We start from the raw sequence: 21,212 nt of genomic DNA, 5'->3' as shown, positions 1-21,212 counted from the left end.
TAGACGGCGATGGAGGGCTTGCCGTTGCGGGATGTGCTGCTGGCAGTGCAGAAGACATTATTTCCGGGAAGAAACGGGCACTCTCAAGGTGCCAGATGAGACGGGTGAAAATCATTCGTTCCTGAGTTTTACCCACGCAGCTTGTAAGGGCTATCGGGCGGAAGGAGTCGAGGTGATGGGGCGACTGGCCGGGTTTGAGCAAGGGGACAACCATCGCCAATTTCCATTCCTCGGGTATTCGCCCCTGCTGCCAACTGTCATTGAAGAATCGTAAGAGGTGCTGCTTCCCCATATGCGGAAGGTGCTGGAGCGCCTTGTATGAGATCTGGTCTGCACCTGGGGAGGTATGTTGGGGCGAGGCACATAGGGCAGAGTCTAACTCCTCTAGTGTAAAAGGTAAGTCCAGGACTGTGTTGCTGGTAGATGGCATCGGAGTAGTAGCAGTTTGAGTTGAAGCAGGCAGGGCGGTGAGGCGGGCACAAAAGTCCTCTGCAACGTCAATTTCGGTGCGTGATGTGGCCAGAGACAAGGAGCGGAACGGGTGGCGTTGCGCTACAGGTGTCGAAAGGCCTTTAAGCACACCCCAAATACGAGACAGAGGTGTGCGGGGCGATAGGGACGATGCAAAGTTACGCCAACGGTCCCGTGTGAGTTTCTGGAGGCGTCGCTGAACAGCCTTCTGAATCCGTCTCGCAGCCTGCCGGTCATGGAGTAGGAGGGTGCGCCGTGCTCGCCGTTCTGCGCGTCGCCGGAGTGCACGGAGCCGCTCGTATTCCGCGTCTGTAGCGGAAAACTGAAGCGGGACGCGGTGCACTGTGGTTGCTTCCTGGGTTGCGGTGGCCACAGCGCGACAGAAGTCTTGCGCATTGCTTAGCCCGTCATATGCAAGGGAAGATTCGAGCACTCGCGCAAATCGTGGCCAGTCGGTCCGCTTGACGGAGTGCGAGCTGGAAGATCGGCGGCCATGCGGGATGCCGACCAGGACAGGTAGGTGGTCGCTGCCAAGGGTGTCCGCATCAACACTCCAGAGGAGCCGATGAGCGATGGACGCTGACGCGACGGTGAGGTCAAGACAAGAAGAGCGGTAAGTCGGCTAGACGAAAGTTGGAGAGCCATCGTTTAAAACGCAGAGATTCTTGTCCGCGAAGAGGTCTGCTAGTTGCTGGCCTCTGGTGTCAGTACGCATGCTGCCCCAGACTTCATTGTGGGCATTAAAGTCCCCGCAGAGCACGAAAGGCGAGGGGAGGCCAGCTATAATGGAGCCCAGCTCATCCACGTTGTATCTGACCGATGGTGGGATATATAGTGAGACTATAGTGACGTCAAGTGAGCCCACACGAACAGAGCAGCAGACGTAGTCGCCGATCCCAACTGTTCGCAGGTCGCGCTGGATCGCCGGGAGGTCGGCACGGACAAAGAGCGCAGCACGGCTGGTCTGTCCACGGGGCTCCGAAACAAAGGTCACGTAATTCGAGAGACGAAAGTCATCCTTAATGCCGCTTTCTGAGATGCATAACACAGGGAATTTGTGGCGCCACACAAACTGACGGAAGTCAAACAACTTCGATTGCAGGCTGCGTGAATTCCACTGGAAGATCGTGGTTGATTGATAATGAACCATTGAGGCGCGAGGCCGACCATTATTCATTATCGGGCGTAAGGAAAGAGCCAGTACGGAGGAGAGGTTCCAGTGCAAGTATAGCTTGAACTGCAGGTAAGTCTGCCGCCGTTGGAAGCTGCTGGACGATGGCGCTTAAGGCGGCGAAGAGCATTGCGACTACAGTGTGAGATGTATTGCTTTGTCCCTCCAACAGACGGGGCTTCGGAATTTTAGGGTCTGGTGTCCGCTGTCCACTGGCCTGGGCCGCGATGCGCGCGATATGTGGCACTTGCTTGACGGCAGAAGCAAAAGACTTGGAAGGGCCGTGATCAGCGTGTGCGGGTGTCGCGGAACAGCCAGATAGGCGCGGAAAGTGAGCAGTGTGGAGATTAGTGGAGCGACGGGGTGGAGGGGCATGCGATTTTCCACTGAGCATGCGCCGTCGGTGTGCAGCTGTTGCTGCCCTTGCAACCGTACAGGCACGGTACGTTGCAGCGTGGTGGCCGCCACAGTTTGCGCATGTGGGCTCACATCGTGAGGTACATTGCTTATGATCATGTGGGCCAGAACACACTTTGCATCTTTTCGAGCTGCGGCAGTCACGAGCATAGTGGCCAAACTTCTGGCAGTTGAAACACTGCGTTGGCGGGTCTACGTATTCCGACACGGGGAAGTACGTGAAGCCGAGGGGAATCTCCGCTGGTAGCGCCTGGCCAGGTTTGAAGGTCAGGAGTACGCTACTCTTGACGATGGTGTGTGCGGACCCGTCATTCTCTCGAGAGTAGGCAAGTTCCCGTTTTACCTCAGTGACACCGCTGGAACAGAAGTATTCGAGTAGCTGTTCCTCGCTGTAACGTCGAGGGACGCCAGTGATTCTTCCGGTAGTGCGCAGGTAGGACTGTGGGATAGAGGCTTTGACTGAGATCCCTGCGACGGACCTAAGGCTCAGAAGGCCTTGCGCTGAGTGCTCCGACAAGACGTGAACTATGAGGGTGCCATGTTTGTTGATTCGGTGGTGGAGAACCTTCTCTTGCGTCGTGGTGAGTACATCATGGGCTATTGAGTTGGGGTTGACATTCCAGAAAGAATCCAACTCCCCCACATATTTGAAGACAACTGGGATTCCACTTGGGCGGCTTTTCTTGTATGTGACTATTTGGAATGGTGAGCTAGGGGGGGAAGGAGGGTCGTGCGGAACATCCATGGACGTGGGCACGTCTCCGTCTGCCAGTGGGGGCGTCACCTCCTCATCATCGAAGGCGTTCAGGAGTTCCGTTTGTGATGTCCCTGATGCTGGCGTAAGTTCCCCATTGGAGCGTCTCCCTACCGGGGAGCGGCTCCTGTCGCCAGCGCTAGTCTGGTCTGATCGCCCAGGGTCAGGTGCTTCCTCGGCGTCGCGGACCCCTGGGGTCCTGCGACCCCGTCCGCCTCCTGTCATGGGTTCTCTCCTGTAGTTTGGGAGAGGAGCTTGCCTTCGGTCAGTGAAAAACGAAAGAAAATCAGAGAGCAGAGAGAGAATACCGGTAAAACGTACCGGTTCCCTTCAGTGGTCACGGGTAGTGGTCCCACAATATCCATTCCACTTCTTGTTCTTTCAAATGGCTTACTGACCTCCCCAAAGATCTGAAGGGGAGCTTTTTTCCATTCTTCGGTGTTTTCCTGAGTTGACACTCCTGGCAAGTAGAACAATAATTTCCAACGTCTTTTCTCATACCCGCCCACCAATATCTCCGCTCGATTCTTTGGCGCGTTTTCTTTGTTCCAAAGTGTCCTGAATATGGTGCACTGTGAAAAGCTTTTAGTACGTCTGGCACCCTAGCGCTGGGGACCACTATCTGGCATTCATCTTTCTTCCGATAGAACGTCCCGTTTTGCCTCCCTTTTCTATGTAGCAAACCGCTGTCATCAATCAAGTAATTTTCGGTCAGGGAAGGGTCGCGCTCAAGTTTACGAATGATGTCGTTAAGACTGGTATCCTTCCTTTGCTCCTCCTTGACCCTAAATGATTCAATCACGGGTACATAATCGTTCACTAGATTGACATTAGCCGTATGGGCACGACCTAGGGCATCAGCGTTACCGTGCAATTTTCCTGACTTATGTTCTATTTCAAAATCGTACTCCTGTATTTGTAGATTCCACCTTGCCAACCGCGAGTTTGGGTCACGAATATTCATTAACCAGTTCAATGGCCGACAATCTGTAACTATTTTGAACTTTCGCCCGTACAGATAACACCTGAAATGTTTCACTCCCCAAATCGCAGCCAAACACTCTTTTTCAGTGGCGCTGTAGTTCTGCTCTGCTTTATTTAGCTGGCGACTCGCGAATGCTACTGGGTGTTCCATATTGCCGTGTCGCTGAGAGAGCACTGCTCCTACCGCATACTGAGAAGCATCTGTTGCAAGAATGAACGGCTTCGTAAAGTCTGGATATTTTAGCAATGGTGCAAGAACGAGTCGTTCCTTTAAATCCTCAAACGCAGATTGAGCCTCTTTGCTCCACTCAAATTTTGTGTTTTTCGATGTAAGCCGAGTGAGCGGCTTAGCAATTTTAGCAAAGTTTTCAATGTGCCTACGGTAATACCCAATCAGGCCCAAAAATTCTCTCACTTCCCTAATACTCTGGGGCACCGGAAACTCCTTTACTGCTTTCTCTTTCTCGGGATCTGGGCGTACGCCGTCGGCGGAAACGACGTGTCCCAGATATTTAACCTCAGCTTTTAGGAACTGGCACTTCTTTGGCTTCAGTTTTAGACCAGCACCCGATAGCCGGCGCAATACCCGCTCGACGTCTTCTAAGTGCTGTTCGAAAGTAGGACTGTAGATAATAATTTCATCCATGTACACGTGGCAAAGTTGGCCAATTAACCCATCCAATACGACATCGGCTGTCCGCTGCCATACGGATACGGATGGGCTGTTCACCAGGCCCATAGGCATGCGGGTCCATTGATAGTGTCCACTCGTGGTATTGAACGCCGTCTTTTCTTTATCGCGTGGATCCATTTCGATTTGCCAGAACCCCGATGCCATATCCACTACCGAGAAATACTTAGCTGCTCCGAGCTGCGATAAAGTTTCCTGTATATTCGGCAGTGGATAGGGATCTATTTTGGTCACGCTGTTTAACTTACGGTAATCAACAACAAATCGAAATGATCCGTCAGGCTTTTCAACTAAAAGAGCAGGCGCTCCCCATGGCGACTTTGAATTCTCTATGATGCCGTTCTTCAACATCTCGTTCACTTGTTTGTCCATTTCTCCACGCTGGGAATATTGAATTCTATAAGCTCGTTGGTATATTGGGGAGGCGCTACTGGTATCTATCCTATGCTTGATGGTATCGCATTTTCCCAAGTCGAGGTCGTCCTTTGCAAAGGCCGAGCTATGTTTTCGGATCAGTTCACGCAGGCGCACTAGTTCCTGGCCGGAAATGTGGGACATTGAGAACAAGGAATCTATCATTTCATCTGTCATATACGGTGGACTTTCCCCCACCGTCCTGACCTCCACAGCTATGTCATCTCGCGCCTTCGTGTAGGTGGCCACGTTCTTGTTCCGAGGTAACGTTAACTCTTGTAACGTGAAGTTTGTAAAGCAGACGGGCAAACGGGAATTTGCAGAAACCCTGACGAAAACATCAACACCGTGGAGGCCGTGCACACCAAGATTTGCTGTTTCGATTGCACCCATGTCTCCTTCCTTAACTGGCGTTGTTAATTTAGCCCAGCAAACTGCTTGTGACAAGGGCGGAATCTTGCACATCGCATCCAGCCGCACGGTCGCGATAACAGTTTCCTCTCCAGCTTCATTTTGCGACACCGTGACTTGACGATTACTCCAATTTAGGATCGGGATATCCTCATTGTCTGCCCTGAGTATACCCTTTGTCGTCAGAACATCTATATTCTTGCTTGAAAGGATATCCTGACCCAGAATTCCGCCGACGGGGAGGTACTGACTATCCGCAACGACGTAGAAAGGGTGTCGAAATCTAAATGACCCCAACGAAACAGTCATCACAAAACACCCTCTTACATCTATGTCATGCCCCGTCACGCCAACAAATTTGTGATACTTTGGCTTTCCCGACTGCAGGGTAACGTTGCCCTCAGCATCTTTCATTCGGCCTAGTGCACTTTCTCGCAACAAACTCGCTCTAGATCCTGTATCCACTAAAAATTTAAAGCAGTGTCCCTCAATTTTTGCAGGTACAACAGGGCTACTCTCTGTCGAATAACGGATAATGGCAATACCACGGTCTCCCGGCATGGCCTCCTTTTGGGTCCTCCGCCTACGGCGTCTCTTTCGATGCTTCCCTTTTTCCCTTCCCGCTTGTTCCTCCCCTTCTCGCAAAGCGCCCGAGGGGGGCTTTACGCGTTTTTTGGAAACACGTTTCCTCCTGTATTCTCGGTTTCTTCACGAACCACACAGTTCCGAGCTATATGGCCGACCCGCCCACACCTGAAGCATCTCCGGCTGTATGATTCTCGATACCTACGCGGACAATACTGTGTCGGTCGCTCTTGCGCTACCAATAGCCTTTCTAGCTCGACCAGCCTCGCTTTCAGACCTTCTATTTCATTGACCTCGTTTACTCTGCGATCCTCAACGATTCTCACGCGGGCTACGGCCGAGCTCAAAGCCTCGTTGGCTTCTTCTTGCGCGGCGACATCAACCGCTCCGGCAAAGTCTTTATGGCAGCGGGACAAGACGAATCTGCGAACAGGATCTCTCAAACCATTTATGAATTGTGAGCACATCTGATCCTGCAGTAGCTCTTTCCTCATTGCCTGTTTTTGCCTGTGCCTGTTTTTCTACACTCGTGTCGCCATTAATGTCACTAAGCGTTGCGTGCGCCAACATCTGCACTCTCGTTGCGTCTGATCGCACATCTTCATCAGCGTTTTGCCAAGCATTCATGAATTTTTGCATTTTTGAGCTGAACGGCTCAACGTCAAACCGCTTCAGAAGTATTCCCTTCAGTCTCGCAAAGGTGTCGGCTGCCTTCGCCGTCTCATCATGCCACACAAATTCCTGCGCAGCGCCTGCCATTTTAAATTTTGTCATGCACAGTACTTCTGTGTCTTTCCAACCCCCCATTTTGGAGACCTGTTCTATCATTTCTAGAACATCACCGATCTTAGGACCCTGTCCATCACCGGTGAACTGCGGGATTAGGTTGCTCAGTGCCAAAATACTGTGGCTCGCTCCCTGAGGGGGAGGCCCGCTAGACTCTGCCATGTCTGGTACACTGCTTCGCTCAGTCGCTAAGCTCGTCACCGAGGGCCGCACGCCTTACTCCCGTCTCTCGCAGTAGAGGGAAATAGTTGTCTCTACCACTACTCAAAAGCGAGGATACCAACGCTGCCACCAATGTGACGACCGCGGCCTCCGGAGAAGTAGTCGCACAAAATCGGGTTCGCTTTTGAGTGAGACGAAGAGTCCAGACGAGAGGTACAGGGTTGACAACAATTTATTTTTACAAACACTGCCTAGCCTTACGGTGCTACCTAACCTTATGTTGGGGACTGCGTGCGTTTGGACTTACATCCAGCGGGCGACGTCCCACGATGGTGATCTGGTTTTTGAACTGTGTCGGGGCCGTTCCGCACGCTGCTTTCACTGAGGTGGGTCCGCTGCCGGTTGTACGCTGATTCAGGTACACTGTCTGGTCGGGCTCGGGAGGTTCAGGATGCAGGAGCTGCCGGTCGGTCTCCGAGGCTGGGCTGCAGGGTGAGGCTTGGTCACCGCTGTCCGTCTCCCCTGTCGTAGAACCGTCGACTTTCACTCCTCCAGACGCTCTCCTCTAATCCAGGTCACGCGCCGCTTTTAAAGGATGCGGCCCTTTTTCCCTACGTGAGAAGCGACGACGCTCCCACGCAGTCCTCTCTATTCACGGTGTCTTCGTTCCACTTTCCAAGGCCAGCTGCCCTCAATTTCAGCCCTTTCGCTTTTCTGTCCAGAGGGGGATTACTTTGGGCTTCGTTTCGCAACTGGACGAAATCCGGTGGCGACCTTCAACGTGCCTCTTTGTGACCGTCGCTCTTCCTGGAATTGCTGCTTCGTAGCCGCGGGCCATCGCCGCGCCAGAAAGCCACGCACACAGCCCCAACAAAGGCCAAGCAGAACCACAAAGCTATAGATTTTAACGGGGGAATATTACGCACATGTGTCCACGTTGAACATGACAACGTCGTTCCTGCGCAAGGTAGACCCAGATCTCTTTCTTTAAATGCCGTCAGCCCTTCCTCGACCCATCACGTCGCTGATCTACAGGCTTCGCCTCAACGTGCCATACAGTGGCCGACTTTTGTTTAAGCTCGGCAAGGTTTCGTCCCCCAAGTGCGGTCTGTGCGATGTAGTTGAGGACGTGGATCATATACATACTTCAAGACTGCCCGAGGTACAGTGCGCACCGTTGTGTCATCGCTGGCCCGCGTGGATAATCGGCCATACTCCACAGAAAAGGTTCTTGGGTGCTGGCCTGGAAATCAGCCCATACCTGCCATGCGCGCCCTTGTGCAATTCCTCGTCTCGATGGACCTCTTCGACACTTTGTGACGCTCTTTGTTTTCTGTGCATTGAGATTTCGCACGTGGACTCTCCTACACTGTGGCTTGTGGTGCCAAGTTGTGTGGTCATGTTTTCGTCCTTTCCGTTTCAAAGTGTATAGATTTGTGTAGCTTCCCTTTCTTTTCTGAATAACGCGTCCTGGAGTGGCCAGTCCCGAGTGGCTCGGGACTAACATCTCCATTTTTTCTTTTACAAATCAATGAATCAATCGCACCAGTGCGACATACGTTTCCATTTTCTTCTCTCTACTCTATTCTATTTTATAGAGCACGGATTTACATGTAAACAAACTGCGTGCAATACACCATTATCAATATTTTCAAAAATGCATGCTACGTTACCAGGCTACCTGGATAACTCACGAAATCACAATAGAGAAATAATGACTGGAAATAGTATGGCCAAGAATGACATTATCGCAAGCGATAATCAGCAACACACCATCGACAACACTGTGCAAGAGTGGGGTTCTTGATGTGGCTTTCGTGTTTTTTACGTTTAATGGTGCGTTACATCTCTTGTACGTACACTGTGTCGCAAAAATAATATTACGAATGAGGCACAAAAGTGAAAGTGCATTTTCTGATAAACCTAACATGTACTACGCAATGCGGTTAATTAGTCGTGAACCACTGTGCAGTCCACATAATGAGCCATAGATAATAAGATGCATGCGTGTGCTCAGAACCGGCATTCTAATAATGAGCACGTGCTAAAGCAGCACGGAACCTGTCCTGAGCTGTCACTATGTAACATTTGTTTATCGCGTAGAAGCGAGATTATACTGTTGTGTGACTGGCTCTCCAAGTGCTAAACTTAACGAAAGCCTCTTTGCTGAAGAAATGTGCCGCTTGTTCTAGGAAGCTATTTATGTGGTCATTTGCTCACCGGACTCGCCTTTAGGTTGTGTTTGCCGAATAGATGACCCTCAACTGCGGCTGTTTCTCGTTAAGCGCACCACTAGCAGCATCCTCTACTGTTCTACACACTGTGAGGAAGGGAGCACTGGAGAGAGCATTGAAAAGTTACGCTGCCCTGTTATCATTTTTCGAGTGTCACTCACACTGCGCGTAGGCCTGGTGAACAATGGAACAAAGGATTGTTGGTAGTAAAATATATCTCAACAGTTTGTGGCACCTGTATAATGCTACGTCTTTCGCGTCTTGCGCAGTGCTATGTATGACGTTTATGGTTAGAAAGCAATCTGCTGTTTGCATAAATTCTCGAAAACGAATACGCGTTGGTAAAGTCACAAGAAGACGAAACAAGAAATATGCAACCGTATCCTCACCGTCGAGGCATTGGATAGTTTCAGTGCATTGTACGCTATCGCCTTTGCGTACGTGAGGCACAGCGTAATGGCTCAGCGGTATGCGCGAAGCTCTCTTTATTGTTTGCGCGTGCGCAGAACCACCAACGCTATCTCTTACGCACGCAAAGGTGATAGTGTACGACACCATAAAACTCAACAACAACAACAACAAATAAATAGTTACTACGACTTGAGGTGATTCACCACTGGAGAATAGTACACTACCCCATTACACGCAAAGCATTAGATGTGAGACATGAGAATGTTATGTGCAAGTTATGTGCAAGTACAACCTTTGAGCTCTCTTCTGTCTCAGTTGGGGGGATATGTTTATTAGGAAAAAAGGGAAAAAAAGGATGTTTATTAGGAAGTCTGCATACCAGGTGGAAGACCTTGAGCTGATGAGAGCACGCCTGGAGGTTGCGCTGTGAGGCGCACGCAATAGTCCTCCGAAAGGCACAGTTCAGAACGCGAGGCAGCCAAGGACAGGGAGCGGAACGGGTGCCGTTGAACCACAGGAGTAGAAAGTCCCTTGAGCAGTCCCCAAATCCGATACATAGGGGTACGGGGAGACAGAGATGTCGGAAAACGACGCCAATGATCCCGTCCGAGTCTACACAAGTGCCGGTGGACAGCCTTCTGCACACGTCGCGCTTCTTGGCGGTCGTGTGGTAGATGGGTACGTCGCGCACGCCGTCCGCGCGGCGACGAAGGGCACGGAGCCGCTCGTATTCGGCGTCCACTGCAGAGAAATGAAAAGGAAGCCGGAATGTCCTTGTAGCCTCCTGCGTCGCATTAGCCACTGCGCGACAGAAGTCCTTCTCATTTCGGAGCCCACCATTTGAAGAAGCAATCTTGATGGCGTCTTGATAGTGTTGCCAGTTTGTCCGTCTAACGCAATGTGAGGCAGATGACTGACGAACATGTCGTATACTGATCAAAACTGGTAGGTGGTCACTACCAAGGGTGTCAGCATCCACACGCCATGCAGACCGGCGGGCTGCTGATGGCGATGCAACGGTGAGGTCAAGACATGATGAAAGGTACATGGTGTGAATAAACGTCGGAGAGCCATCATTTAGACCACAAAGACTCCTGTCGGCAAACAGGCCCGCAAGTCTTTCACCTCTTGCATCACAGCGTGTGCTGCCCCAAATCACATTGTGGGCGTTGAAGTCCCCACAGAGCACAAAAGGCGCAGGTAGCTCATCTATAAGTGTTCCCAGTTCGTTCACGTTATAGTTGACCGCCGGCGGGAGATAGAGAGAGACGATTGTGAGGTCAAAAGGGGCAAAGCGAACTGTGCTGCAGACATATTCTCCAGTCCGAGTCACACGCAGATGGCGTTGGATGACCGCAATATCAGAACGGACAAAAAGCGCCGCACGGCTTGTCCTACCACAGGGCTCAGAGACGAACGTAAGGTAGTTAGATAGTCGAAAGTCCTTGGTGATACCACATTCTGCGATACAGAGCACGGGAAATTTGTGCCGCCATACAAATTGGCGAAAGTCCGACGTCTTCGACTTCAGGCTCCGCGAGTTCCACTGAAAAATACCCGTTGTTTGATGCTGAACTGTTGATGCAAGTGGTGCTGCATTATTCATTGCAGGTTGCAAGGGGGCCACGACTACTTAGTAGAGGCTCGAGAGCAAGCACGGCTTGAACCGCTGGTAGGTCGGCTGACGCCGGCAGTTGCTGGACGATGGCGCGTAGCGTAGCAAATAGCATAACGAGTACAGAATCAAAGACGTTGTCTTGTCCCTCCGGTTCACGGGGGGTTTGCTGCTTCAAGCTGGTCGTGCGCCTGCAAACTTCCTTAGGTGGCAACTCAGATAAAGGAGCGGTTGGCTTCTTGACGGCGGAGGCGAAAGACTTCGACGATCCCTTGCTCTCGCGTGTGGGCTGCTCACTGCTGCCCGGAAGATTCGGGAAATGGGCTGCAGAAAGGTCTGCACAACCAGGGTGTGAACGGTTAGCTCTCAGAGGAGCGGTGTGTAGCTTCCCACTCAGATCACGCCGCCGGTGAGCGGCCACAGCCGCCTTGGCAACTCTGCATGCACGATAAGTCGCGGTATGATGACCGCCGCAGTTTGGACACTTCGGCTCACGCCGAGCTGTGCATTCCTTGTAGTCATGCGGACCAGAGCACACTTTTCATCGCTGTGATCCACGGCATTCTTGAGCGTAGTGACCGTATTTCTGGCATTTGAAACACTGAACAGGGGAGTCGACATATTCCGATACAGGATAGTATATGAAACCAAGCGCGATCTCCGCAGGTAACACGTGTCCAGGTTCAAAGGTCAAGAGGACGCTAGACGTGACGATTGCGTTTGCAGAGCCGTCGCTCTCGCGGGAGTATGCCATCTCTCTCTTGACGCCAATGACTCCATTGGGACTGAAGTATTCTAAGAGCTGTTCCTCGCTGTATGGGCGAGGTGTAATTCTACCCATTCCCAATTCACCAATTCTAGCCAGGTATGGCTCCGGAATATAAGGTTGAACAGCGGCACCTGCGAGTGTCTGGAGTGCCGCCGGTGCGCCGAATGTTCGGGTGATACGTGAACCACGTGAGTTCCTTGTTTGTTGATACGGCGATGTCGGACTTTCTCTTGGGTCACTGTCCGGATATCATGTGCTATAAGGTTAGGGTTCACTTCCCAGAAAGAGTCCGAAGTGGTCACACATCGGAAAACGACTGGTATGCCGCTTGGACGACTTTTCCTATAGGTCACTAATTGAAACGCTGCATCACCCTTCTGTTCAGGGGCGTCCTGAACATCCATGCGCAGGTTGCTGCCGCCATCTGGCTGAGACCCTGCACCTTCGCTGTCTAGGCCCTGAAGAATCCCAGTTTGGGATGTGCGAGGTGTAGGCAGTTTAACGTCGATTGAGCGCCTTCCAACCGGGGACCGACTCCTGTCGCCTGACTTAGAAGTGCCCGGGTCGTCGCCGCGGCAAACGGGGGGCCGGCGGTTCCCCCCACCCAGTTCCATGGGTGGGCCCCTTCGTAAAAGGTTTCGTAAAGAAGGAGTCTTCGAAAGATTGCAGTAAATGCAGAGGAGCTTGCTAAGAACGCTTCTGCTCATCACGAGCTCCTTCTTCTCAGTTGGTTCCTTGAGGCTGCTGAGTATTTCCCGGAAGTGATGGCGGGTTTCCGCCAGGGCCGTTCGCCGCTGGACTGTGTCATCAACCTAGTCAGTCAGGTACAACAAGCCAAAGCAGAAGGATTATTGACTGCCGCTGTGTTGCTCGTCGTAAAGAATGCCTACGACAGTGTTTACGATGCTGGGTCACTCCAGGGCAAATCACCCAAAGGTCGTGCTCGACCCCCCTCAGTTTTGCTTCCAAAAATTATCATGGACTCCTTATTGCAAATAAAGACATTTTCCCGAGTTTTACTGGACAATGTTGAACTGTTGTCGATTTTGACGGGGTCAAAGTTCGTCAGAATCGCGAAAACCACGCTACGAAAAAAGTTACCTACTGAGCAGGGCTTTGAGTCTAGGTGGACTTTAGTGACATAGAATGAAAGAGCGTGGCCCTAACATTCTGCCAATATCAAGTTCTTGCCTCGTCTTTCATTTTCGGCGGCGAAACAGGGCTGCTTTTTGGCGCTATTTCTTACAACTTTGCGCCTTGCTAAGGGCACTTTCGGACAAGCTGGAAGGGACAAATACATTCAGCGTGTTCTGTACTTTCCATACATCAAAATCACATGTTTTGAAGGCCGACCACACAATACTTTTTGCCCCATTTAATCCCAAATGCCGTACTTTTTGTAAAGTTGGCCGTTTTCAACGCCGTTTTTGAAAATGAAGCGTTCGGCCGAGAACAATCCACATATATGGAGATGACAGATCAAAATATCTACTAAATCATATAAAAAATTGAGAACGTACTTTTTGCTAATGGCGAGAAAATATTTTTTATGTCCCACATGGCTACGCCAGGGTCGCACGAGACGGGTCCCTGCGCTGTGAGGCCCGCGAACAGATCGCGTGCCTAGGTTTCGCAAGCCGCGTCGTGCGACCGGATATGAGCATTTCCTCTTTTTTGCCAGCCCTTTTGTTAATCAAATGTGTAGTTTTTATTGTTATCTGTGCGTTGGTAAGTATTGTTAGTGGGTGTTTCTCAGAGTCTTTCATTCGCGTCGTTTTAAAGTGGTAGTCATGAGAAACGACAGCGATGCTTTTGCACTCACCCTCACCCTCACACTCGGGGTCACGTGCTTACGGTTGCCAGTGGGAATGGCCGTAGCTCTCCCTCTTCCGGCGTCAGAGTTTGACATATACTTGTGTTTATTGAGGGCTTGAGTCGCCAGGTATACGATTCGCAGAACAATGGTTAGTCTTTCCTTAATACTGTGGCGTGAAGTACAGTGGCACAATACGTGCATTATGTTGTAATTAATCACATCTGTCAAAGTGTCACAACCAGTTTAAGGGTATATGATCACGTACCGGTGTACCCACGCAAAAAACAAAACAAAAAAAAAACACCTTGAACATATGGTATCATCACTAGTCAGAGTAGGATAAGTCGTGATTAGCTGTCATGAAATGAAGTGGTTTTAGCGATGATCATGCTAGCCGAGGAGAGATTCGTGCGTCCGTCGTACTAGTTATCCCAACGCGAATAACGTCAGTAAAGATTCTAGGCATACATAGGGGTTGTTACAACGTTTCAAATAAAATGCGTTATTTTCTGCGAAAACATATCGAATACTACACCAGCAACAAGTTTATTTGTCGAGTTTATTATTTTTTTAAAGTTTTGGAGTATATATATTCGGAGTACACTGTTAGAAAAATGTATACCTTTTGGGGTATAAACGGCTTGTCCCAGGGCGCATACCTTTTGAGGTATAAACGCTATACCTTCCTCAAGGTATACTATCTTTATACCTCCCTGAAGGTAGATTATTTGCGCCTCAGGATATAAACATATACCTCCTAGAAGATATATTTTGAAGACCTTGTGGTATAATTGAAGAAAACGCTAATATTCGATTTGTTTCAGCGTCATATCCGAGTGGCGGCTTCCCAGCGCAGCTTTCCACAAATATTGAAAAAAAAAGGACGAAAGGAACGATAACAAAAAAGAAAATACCTGGAGACAAACTCACAAAGCATGGATGTGAATCGGAGAGGAAAGAAATTAAGTAACAATTAGCATTAAATTGGAAACCAAGAAGCAACACCAACAAATATTAGGAAATATTTTTCCAGGAGCAGTTGGGATTTGCTGGAGAACAGATACATATACGACACACTGCGGCTACACATGGTGGAAACCATCCTTCGCCCGGGAAGCAACTTAAGAAGTGAGGGCGTGTAAATTTATTTATTTTGGGATCAAATAATTGGCTTCCAGTTATCACTACCCAATATAATTAGAATGCTACTGCATTACTGACTATGTTTTACTGACATGGTGACTGTATTACTGACATGGTGATGGATAGACGACAAATACTATGTCGTGACTCAACGCATCACATTACTTGCTTTGTACAGAAGAAAGAAAAAAAGGTCAGTAAACATCTGAAGAACTAGTGGTTTGCATCTGCACACATTGTCATAAATTTCGAAGGTGTTTTTTATGTAAGTGTAATCCTTGGCAAAGATATCTTCGCCAAGCATTACCACTTACATACTGACAGCCATAAGGTCCGCAGAGCTTTTCGAACGTGCATGCTGACGCTACTTTGATACTACACTGAGAGGCGATGTACTATGTAGCATTACTCTTGAATTGATTGAATGTTACAATAAAAATTGCAAACAGATTGGAATATTTAACTAGTAAATAGCTACTTACAGATAAAAACGTAAAGTGATAAACAGAGAAATCAGACAGTCAAAAACGAAAGGAGAGGAGAGGATTGCCTTCCTTAGGTACATTTGTAATTTTCATATGTTTCAATTCAAGCGATTTTTATTAGGATGAGTGAGGATCAACGGCAATAATGACGGACCCGTCAATATGACATGAGATGTTGCATCAGTTAACTGAAAAATTATGTGGCGGCGATTCCAAGTTCACCTTTGAATATTTTTTTCACGGTTGCCGTAAATAACAGTATCATTTCCATTCGTATTGCGCAGCTCCTCCTAAAAGAACCCGTATCACCAACCGAGGCCCTTTATTCGAGGGCGAAGCCGTTGAACTAGAGTGTGTCAGCACCGGCTCTCGTCCTCCCGCCGAAGTGGTCTGGCGACTGGAACACGAGATCCTTACCGACGCTTACATCTTCGTCTCCCCTGACGAGAATTCAACGACAGCCGCGGTCAGTTTTACACCTCGTCGAGAACACGATGGAAAAGTTCTTCTGTGCGAATCTTTCAACCCTCTTCTAGAAAACAGCTCGTCGTTCGAAGAATGGACCGTCAGTGTGTACTGTGAGTATCTCTCATAGACATGTTCCTTAGGTTAGGCTCTCTTGCGACAACATGCGCGAGAAAGTTCCATTTCCGTCAATACATCTCCAGACGCATAATTTGTACTACGTTGAAGTGACTCTTTTTCATTTGAATCAGTTAGTGCCGTTCCCATCATATTATTTAACATTTCACTGTACATCTCGAATGAGCTTTCCATCGAACTTCACACTCAGAGGTATTTGACGCGATTGACTTCATAACGAAAGGACCAACTCGGAAGGTGATATTAGCAGAAACGATACCAACGATAACGATGACAACGGATTCTGTAGAAAACACTTTCTTTTTCCCCTCGAAATCACATATCTTTAATTTATGATTGTGATATATGCAGAAGGGAGACTTTGTCGCTCCCACTCCGTAGAAGGGCGCTAATACTTGCATCAAATCCATGAAACGTTTTGCAGTGCTAAAACGTATAGGTACCTTTAAATAACAGCAGACCACGCGTGCAAGCACCTTGATTTTGCTACTCTGTTCCTGTATACTGTGCCTAGTAAACATCTGGGATATTTCTGGTTTCAAGAAGTACACGTGTTGTTTGGGTTGCTTTTCTTTCATGTCTAGCGCTCTAACAGCTACACTGAGTTACACAGCATTACAGTCACGCAGAGGATGTCATCACTTACATACTCGTCTTTCGTAGCGGCAGAAACCTTATTGTGTTCGGGATTAGTGCAATGTACAAGTCTAACACGAATCACGCTAGAAAAACAGTGCTTCTATCATTCCCATTCATCATAATCAGTGTATTGGTTGTTCTTGGTGTTGTGGGGAAAAATATGTTCAATGGTCCCGGGTGCTTCGTAAAATCTGCAGTTTGCTCCCCACGGTACTAAAATGCCTTTCCCCTCCAAACATGTACTAACTGGTAAGGTCTTTTTATGAACCCGAAACAAGTCGTGATTTCAGTCTGACTGGCGTTTTTCTAATACGGCTCACTGCACCCTGTCCTTCACTTGATGGGGATCATTCTACACCCTGATACTGGGACGAAGGGTACGGTGTAGTACAAAGCTGTCTATTCTTCTTACATATGCCTATATAACTGTCGCATCGCCTCGACACAAGTCTCACGTAATAGATTATGAAGATCAGCACGCGGTGAACATACGGTGACGTTCTTTTCTGAAAAAATCTTCTTCTATGGGTTGCGCAGTAGAAGAACAAAAGTATTTGTAGTATTTCTACCCGGTTAGTTGAGTAAAGAGCTCTTGGTCACAGCTGCTACCAGATAGAGCTATTAGTGATGCCTATGCATTTGCTCCGCTTCCTTTATTTTCTGCAAACCAGACAAGCCGGAGGTGAAGCTGACCCTTCTATCTTTCTGCGAGAAGCAGCATCGTACCCATGCAGTCCATCTGCGCTGCGAAGCCAATGCAAAACCTCGCGTGACGCGTATCACATGGAGACTTAACGGCACCGTAGTGGACTTTCAGAGACCCACGAGACACGGGGATAAACAGTGGGTCTCAGCGGCTGGGCTCAAGACCAACTTCACGGGCTCCTTTGAGTGCAGCGCGGAAAACAGCGAAGGACGGACCGTCAGTGACGCCTTACTGCTGCCAAGATGTGAGTTTTTCTCTGATTGCTTGTGTACCAGTGTCTCTATCAACGTATGATCTCTCCCATGGTGTGTGCACTGTTCGGTTTCAGATAATTTCTTATTGCATGCTATTACAGCTATCACTCTGGTATACCGTTAGCTTTCTTGCTCTTCATGTCTGATTGCATTGCTGATGCTGATGCTCAGCATTCCTCATGCTGACATCTTGGTGATGTCAGCAGTATCCCTTAAATAAATAAAATAAATAAATGGCATACGCTATGCAAGTAGGTGTCTCTAGGTGTCTGCGCAGGCTCCCAGTTTCCCACTTCCCAATGGCAACTCTGGTCCCTCTCCCAAACAGGAGGGGGGGGGGGGTACAGGAAGGAGCTCAAGGTTACGTGGCGCACGTGGTTTCTCCTGTGGAGCCATGCGAAGAACCATGCTGGTCTACGAATAACCCATGGGGCTGTTGTAGCGAAGTTTGCACAGCGCCATTTCGGGCCCAAGCGGCCACGAATCCAAACAGTGCGTTTCATCAGCGGGTTCTGCGTGATGTTCCAAGCGGTATGGCGCCAAGGAACGCTACAAAACCTGTAGGAAACCCACAGAAAAAGCTGTGCATCTTGCCAAGTACATCTATTTCAAAGTTCTGTGTCGTCTGCTAAACTACTACGTGTTGCATATTTTGGGGCGCTGTTGCTGCTGCCCGGTCGCGCCACCTGGTCCGCTGAAACAGGTCTATTATTGATACGTTGAGCGGACAGACACTTTGTCATGTGGTTTCCTCAAACTTTATCATCTCCCTTACGCAGAGACGAACTGTCATAGCGTATTCGAGTACGAATAGCAATTAATTGATTCGTTTCGTGAGTGCTCTGTTCTGATGTCTACCCATTTCTAGGTGAGAATCAGAAGAACATCCTGTGTATTCTTGCCTCCAGTCGATAAAAAGAAAGCAATTATCAAATTCTACTGTGCTAACAATTGCATGACGCACGATATCTGGTCTATTTCTCCGCCTAAGTTGTGTGCAAGGAATACAAAATACGGAGACCCGTTCTGTGTCTGTTCTCGTCACTGTGAAGCTGCTTTGCAGATCCCTTCTTTTGTATCGACTTTCCCATATAGCAATCATTAATTTTTCTAACGTTACGGACTACCAGATTGTACCTTCCTATCATCACTCAGACCGAAAGTATACAGTAACTAACGCATAGCACGTCTGCAGTGCTGTACGCGTTTGTCAAGCAACACACGGTTTTCCGTTATTGCTGTCAGAGTAACCGTGGCCACAGGAAGGAAAGATTTTTTTTTTTTTATTGAACTGACAACATCGATAAAACGATGCTTCTCTTTTCATCCACCGTGATCTGTTCAAAGTTTCCCAAATCATGTGCTTCCAAATATAAAAGAAGTTTCCAAGTGATGTGCTAAAACTAAAACTAAGAAGTAAACTCTACGATTGATGAAATCACCTCGTGGTGTACCAGACAACATGAGTTTGAATGAATGAGGAACTCACCAACTCAGTAACCAGAACAAGGCTTACTTTCGAAAAGTATGTTAAAGAGAAACCTAAAATTAGGTACACGTTACACACAATTCTATGTTCAAAAACGGCAGTCGGTGAAGAGGTCAGCGTTGGCCTCTCTTTTCTTGGTTTTATTCACTGCTTCGTTTTTCTTCAGGCGCTTGCCTGCGCTGCATCCTAATACTGTAAGGCAGTCCACCGGACAAACAGAAAATAAGAAAACAAAACTGAATGCATGAGGCGCGTCACACAATAGATCACACAATAGCTCACACAATAGCTCCTCTGTTAGGCTTCAGAATCTTCTTGAGTGATTGTCTATTCCGCATTCTGTATCCTTTTCTTAGTTGTGTATTTGACTTTTCACTTGTGACTTTGAAGTGCTGAGCGGCTTACAGGGTGTAGCTGGGTCTCCATCAGAGGTGGGGAGTAATGCATTACAAAGTAATGCATTACCGGTAATGCATTACTTTTCAGTAATGAGTAATGGTAATGAATTACATTTTGCCAGAAAGTAATACGTAATGGTAATGCATTACATTTCGACTGAGTAATGCAGGGTGGCATTACTCATTACTTTTGTCGAATGTTCATTGTGCCACGTGAAGATTGGGAACATCCAGATTTTCTTCAACTCGCCTTTAACAATGAGCACAGGGCAACAAGGAAAGAAAAAGGCGCAGCCTGGGGGGCTCTGCAAGAGTTCAACAGTCGGCAGTGTGTGTCACAAGTGTCTACATGATGATATCACCGATTCTCTCCTGTGCGTATTTGGAGTAAAGGAAAATCAATGAAATAGAAACATAACCTCTGTGAGGGTAACATATAACAATTGCTGTAGGGATTCACTGTTTTGGTATGGTACCGTGTTAGTTTCTCTTGTGCTGTCAGAGGTAGTTTTTCTGTCAGGACAGAACTGTAGGCTGAGCTTCATCCGCCGGCTTCATAATGCTAGAAAAGGAATCATCTGCACTAAATCTTATGTATAGTTTTTGCCTATCAGACTCGCTTCTGCGGGGATCTAGTGGCACCGATTTGGGGACACTCGGGTGGCTATTGCCTATAGCAAAAAAGCAAGGAAAAAACTTATGCATAGCACCATTGAGGCTTACGCCCGTAAACGTAAATGTAATGCCAGAGTAATGTCATTACTTCGTTAAAATAGTGGCATTACTAATGCATTACTAATATCCAAAAGTAATGAGTAATGTAATGCATTAGTTTTTTATACAAGTAATGAGTAATGGTAATGCATTACAAAATAAAAGTAATTTCCCCACCTCTGGTCTCCATGGGTGAGACGCAGACAGAGCAATAGATGAGAGCCTGGATGACCGCTTCAGGGGTATTCCGAGAAGGATGTATTGGGCGCGTGTAAAAAGGTGGCCCTCGGCGGATTTCGCGGCGCACAGAATCTGGGCTATGGCTTCTATGAGGTAGTTATGTATTGTATGGAGGGTGTCACGTTACTAAAGGAAGAGGGAGGTGCAGTGATTGGTGGAAAACGGGTAGACGTACATTATTTAGGAGCGAAAATGCGAAGGATAACTGTATTTAGATACCCCATCGATTATCCGGACACCGATTTGGAGAAGGCGTTTGGGCAATATCGATTGGTGATTAAGACCCAAAGGAAAAAAAATATGGTGGAGAGCACGATGACTGCGAGACTGGAAAAAGATTGGTAATCATGGAGCTTAAAGGGGATCTTCCAAATATTTTGACGGTGAGGGGAGTCCGAATTGAGTGCCTGTATCATGGGGTCACTAGGAGATGTGCTAGTGTGATGCAACTGGCCATCTTGCTCGTGGGCTCGTCGGGGCTCATCGGGCTCAGGGCTCATCGATGCCGCTGTTGTGGGTCTTACTACGAGGTGGAACGTGGGAAATGCAAAAGCGATCAGACACGAAAGAGGTATGTCCCGAGAGATGTAAGGCCATCGGATTTTGCGGGGGAGGGGGGGGGGGAGTTGTTGAACCAAAGAGTACACCGTGGTTGTCAGAGGAGAACTTTCTACGTTTGGAAAGTACAGAGCAGCAGGAAGCCCACCAAGAAGTTGTGAAAGAAGGAAGCAAGTCGAGCACCACAAAGGTAGAGAAGGATGGAAAGCAAGAGGGAGAAATAGGGGCAGCTGAAAAGCAGCAAGAGCCAGAAGAGAAAGGTTTAGAGGACGAAACGAGGGTCAGCAAGGGG

At 48.5% G+C, this 21,212-nt stretch overlaps 2 protein-coding genes across 2 annotated transcripts in view; one reads left to right on the top strand and one right to left on the bottom strand.

The window, feature by feature from the left end:
• LOC135383979 (phospholipase A2 hemilipin-like) overlaps window positions 1-9,153 on the bottom strand; it is a 99,737-nt gene extending 90,584 nt beyond the window's left edge. The window contains exon 1 of the mRNA XM_064613253.1: window positions 9,067-9,153. The gene's annotated coding sequence lies outside the window, so the exon portion shown is untranslated. The remainder of the gene's footprint in view (window positions 1-9,066) is intronic.
• The window catches only part of LOC135383980 (cell adhesion molecule 2-like), an 87,096-nt gene that overhangs the window by 43,358 nt on the left and 22,526 nt on the right, over window positions 1-21,212 (top strand). The window contains exons 2-3 of the mRNA XM_064613255.1: window positions 15,604-15,897; window positions 17,233-17,511. Coding sequence (XP_064469325.1) covers window positions 15,604-15,897; window positions 17,233-17,511 — 573 coding nt within the window. The remainder of the gene's footprint in view (window positions 1-15,603; window positions 15,898-17,232; window positions 17,512-21,212) is intronic.

This window comes from Ornithodoros turicata, chromosome 2 (assembly GCF_037126465.1).
Source record: "Ornithodoros turicata isolate Travis chromosome 2, ASM3712646v1, whole genome shotgun sequence".
In the NCBI taxonomy this organism is placed as follows: domain Eukaryota; kingdom Metazoa; phylum Arthropoda; class Arachnida; order Ixodida; family Argasidae; genus Ornithodoros; species Ornithodoros turicata.
The sequence above is the reverse complement of the archived record's forward strand: the minus strand, read 5'-3'. Positions and strand labels throughout refer to the sequence as shown.